This window comes from Nannospalax galili, unplaced genomic scaffold (assembly GCF_000622305.1).
Source record: "Nannospalax galili isolate Female #2095 unplaced genomic scaffold, S.galili_v1.0 scaffold9, whole genome shotgun sequence".
NCBI classification, from domain to species: Eukaryota; Metazoa; Chordata; class Mammalia; order Rodentia; family Spalacidae; genus Nannospalax; species Nannospalax galili.
The window spans coordinates 8,085,565-8,088,596 of record NW_008360332.1 but is presented as its reverse complement, the minus strand read 5'-3'; the positions used below and the strand labels follow the sequence as shown (position 1 = coordinate 8,088,596).

At 35.3% G+C, this 3,032-nt stretch overlaps 1 protein-coding gene across 2 annotated transcripts in view; it reads right to left on the bottom strand.

The window, feature by feature from the left end:
• Nucleotides 1-3,032, bottom strand: part of Sh3glb1 (SH3 domain containing GRB2 like, endophilin B1) — a gene marked incomplete in the record, with an annotated part of 48,344 nt that overhangs the window by 32,782 nt on the left and 12,530 nt on the right. For both annotated transcript variants that reach the window (XM_029560308.1, XM_008826253.3), the window contains 2 exon segments: nucleotides 109-237; nucleotides 2,715-2,856. In XM_029560308.1, coding sequence (XP_029416168.1) covers nucleotides 109-237; nucleotides 2,715-2,856 — 271 coding nt within the window.

The following is a 3,032-nucleotide window of genomic DNA, read 5'->3' as shown; positions in this document are numbered from 1 at the left end:
TTTAATAACCTCAAAGTTAAAACTGATTTTGCTTATGTTGGCATCTCTAAATAGTAAAAATCTAAATATAAAAATATTTCTTATCAGAACCTTTGCACTCTCACTTACCATAAGCTGTTCCTGGGCCAAACTCAGTCCCTGCATCAATCATATATTGTCCCAAAAGTTCTGGGTTGTTTACACGACTTGGTGCTTTTCTATCCAGTTTCTCATAAACAAATTCTTCTATCCTGGCATCTAGGAGAAAGGTTAAAAATAATCAATGTTTCAAAATAGTAAAAGAGCCCGGCATGGTGGCACAGGCCTGTAATATCCCAGCACTCAGGAGATAGAGGCAGGAGGACTGTCAGTTCAAGAACAGCATGGACTACATAGTGAAAGAAATACCGCTTCTCAAAAAAACACGAATACAGGCACCTGAGGAGGGCAGAGGTGTTGGATTCCCTGAAGCTGGAGTGACATGTGTCTGTGAGCTGCCTGATGTGGGTGCTAGGAACCAAACTCAGGTCCTCTATGAGAGCAATGCATGCTCTTAACCATGGAGTCATCTCTTCAGCCCCAATACCTCTTTAAAATATGAAATTAGCTTTTATTCAAGTATATATCTTCAAATGCAATCACCTATAAGGTATGTTAAGAGTATTCTACATCTCTAAAAATTTTTATTTCAGAAATCTGGTAACATATCTTGCTACAAACAACTTTTAAACTTAAAGCTAAAATTGTTGAGTATTCTTTGAGATTTTAAGTTTCAAAAGATCAATTACATAACTTATTATCTAGTGAAGTAACCTTTTCCTACATTTTAGCATTTTAAATCGAATATATGTTCATGATTTCAAAATGAGAGATTTTTGGCTAGGGAAATACAGACACAAAGTATCTAAAAGATCCAAGACCCACATCTGACACCTTTTAGCAGGAGCATGTATTAATTCTCTCTTATGAGTCTAAATATGGGCATTGGAGCTTAAGGAACAAAACAATCCTGGCTTGTATATGTGTGTATAGACAGATCAGCAGTATGAACTCTAAAACTGTGGTACGTGTGATTGTGTATGTGTGCATGTGGGTGCCATGTGGAGGCCAGAGATCGATGTTTGGTGTCTTCCTCAACTACACTAAAAAAATTTAAAAATGAGCTGAAAAAGTCATTGAAATACTCCAGAAGCGGGCTAAAAAGTTAACTGTAGTATGTGAAACTGTTAATTCATAGTATATAAAATACATGAATTATAGGATGTCAGAATATTTCCTTTTTGGCAGAGTCTGATGCAAAAATCACAAGAATTTTAAGCAGAATTTAAAACCCTTTAATTACTGCAAAACAAAAGGAGTCATTCTGAAACATAACCATTTAGAAAATTCTGACCAAATTCCAGAACTTCATTTTCTGATTGTGATTCTTAGCTTTAACAGCTTTTTACCCAACAGTCTGGAGTTAAAAGAAAACTTCTGGGGCTGGAGAGATGGGTCAGTGGTTAAGAGCACTGACTGTTCTTGCAGAAGACCCAAGCTCGATTCCAGCACCCACACAGTGGCTAACAACCATCTATAACCCCAGTTCCGGGGATCTGACGCCCTCTTCTGATGTCCATGGACACTGCATGACATGGGTGCACCTACCTACATGCAAGCAATACACCCATATACATTAAATAAAAATAAAAGAAAAAGCCTATGTTGATTTTAATAAATGGCATAATTAGTAACTGTTTCATTCTGTTAAGTCATTCAATAGACCTGAAAATATGCAGGCAATTCTAAAAATATGAAATTCTGCATATTTCTTTAAACAATCTAATCAAACACTAAAATAACAGGACTTTTGAGGGAAAATAAAAGGTTTAGTCTAGTCTGTCCATTTAAAATCCATGTACTTTTGTACAAACCAACCAACCTGATTTACTTCTTGACATACAAGGGAGAGAAGTATGGTGGCAACAATTGAATTATATTTCCCTATTTACTAGTAAATGATCTTACTTGCCCTTCAGAAAAACACATATTGTAGAACAGGTGGTTTTACATATGTGGGAATTTATATGTTCTGAATGTGGGAACCTCTGGGTAGAGGTTCTTAAGTGAGTAAGTGTCCTTAAGTGAATAAGAAATATCACATGGTGCCCAAAGACAAGAAGCCTCAGTCAAGGTTTACATGCTTATTTTTAAAGGTTACTACAATTTGACTGAAATGGCACAGACTTAATATTTTTATGTCTGAATTTTAAGTCTATGGCATCTCACAACATGCTCACAATAACACTGGGGAAAAGGAAAGCACCCACTATTGTCCCTAGTCCTTCGGTTTTCGAAAAACATCATTATAAAAAGACTAGCTGTCAATACATTTGGTTCTAGTTGAAGTTCTGTTTCATATTAGTTTGTGATATAGTGTAAGTGGTTAATTTACAAGTTTCATTCAGTAATTACTGTGCACTTTATTTGCAAGGCTACTTACTTGTGTGATCCTAAAAACCCCATTGTTGTCTGAAAATCAAGCAGAATAATTTATGTGAAAATATAAAACTTAAATTTAAGAAACCAGGATGTGTAGGAAGGCATACAGAAGTGTCAGACGTGTTCCTCATTTCTTCCTTACTTAGTTCATACAAAGAAGTCACAGATCCAGAAGAGGCAAAGATTCAATTCTTGACATTAAAGAAAACCCTGCTAACAATACTTCTGGTAGACAAGACATTAAAGCTTCTTACTTGGATTTGGCTGCAACAGTATTTCAGTTTGTTTCATTATTTTTTCTGTCCATATTTTGGTACATTCAGCTTTGCTAAGGAGGTTTTCCAAGTGGGCATCCAATTCTGTCTTCTCTGCTTGGCCAAGTTTTTCTTCTGTGAACTGTGATTATTTAAGTAAATAAACAAATAAATCTCAAATATATATTAGGAAACTGTGTCAAAAAGTAGAACATGAATTCAAATCCCAACAATCTTGAACATGTAATTATGCTCCAGTCTTGTGTGTGTATATATATGCATACACACACATATATATATGTGTATGTGTGTGTGTAT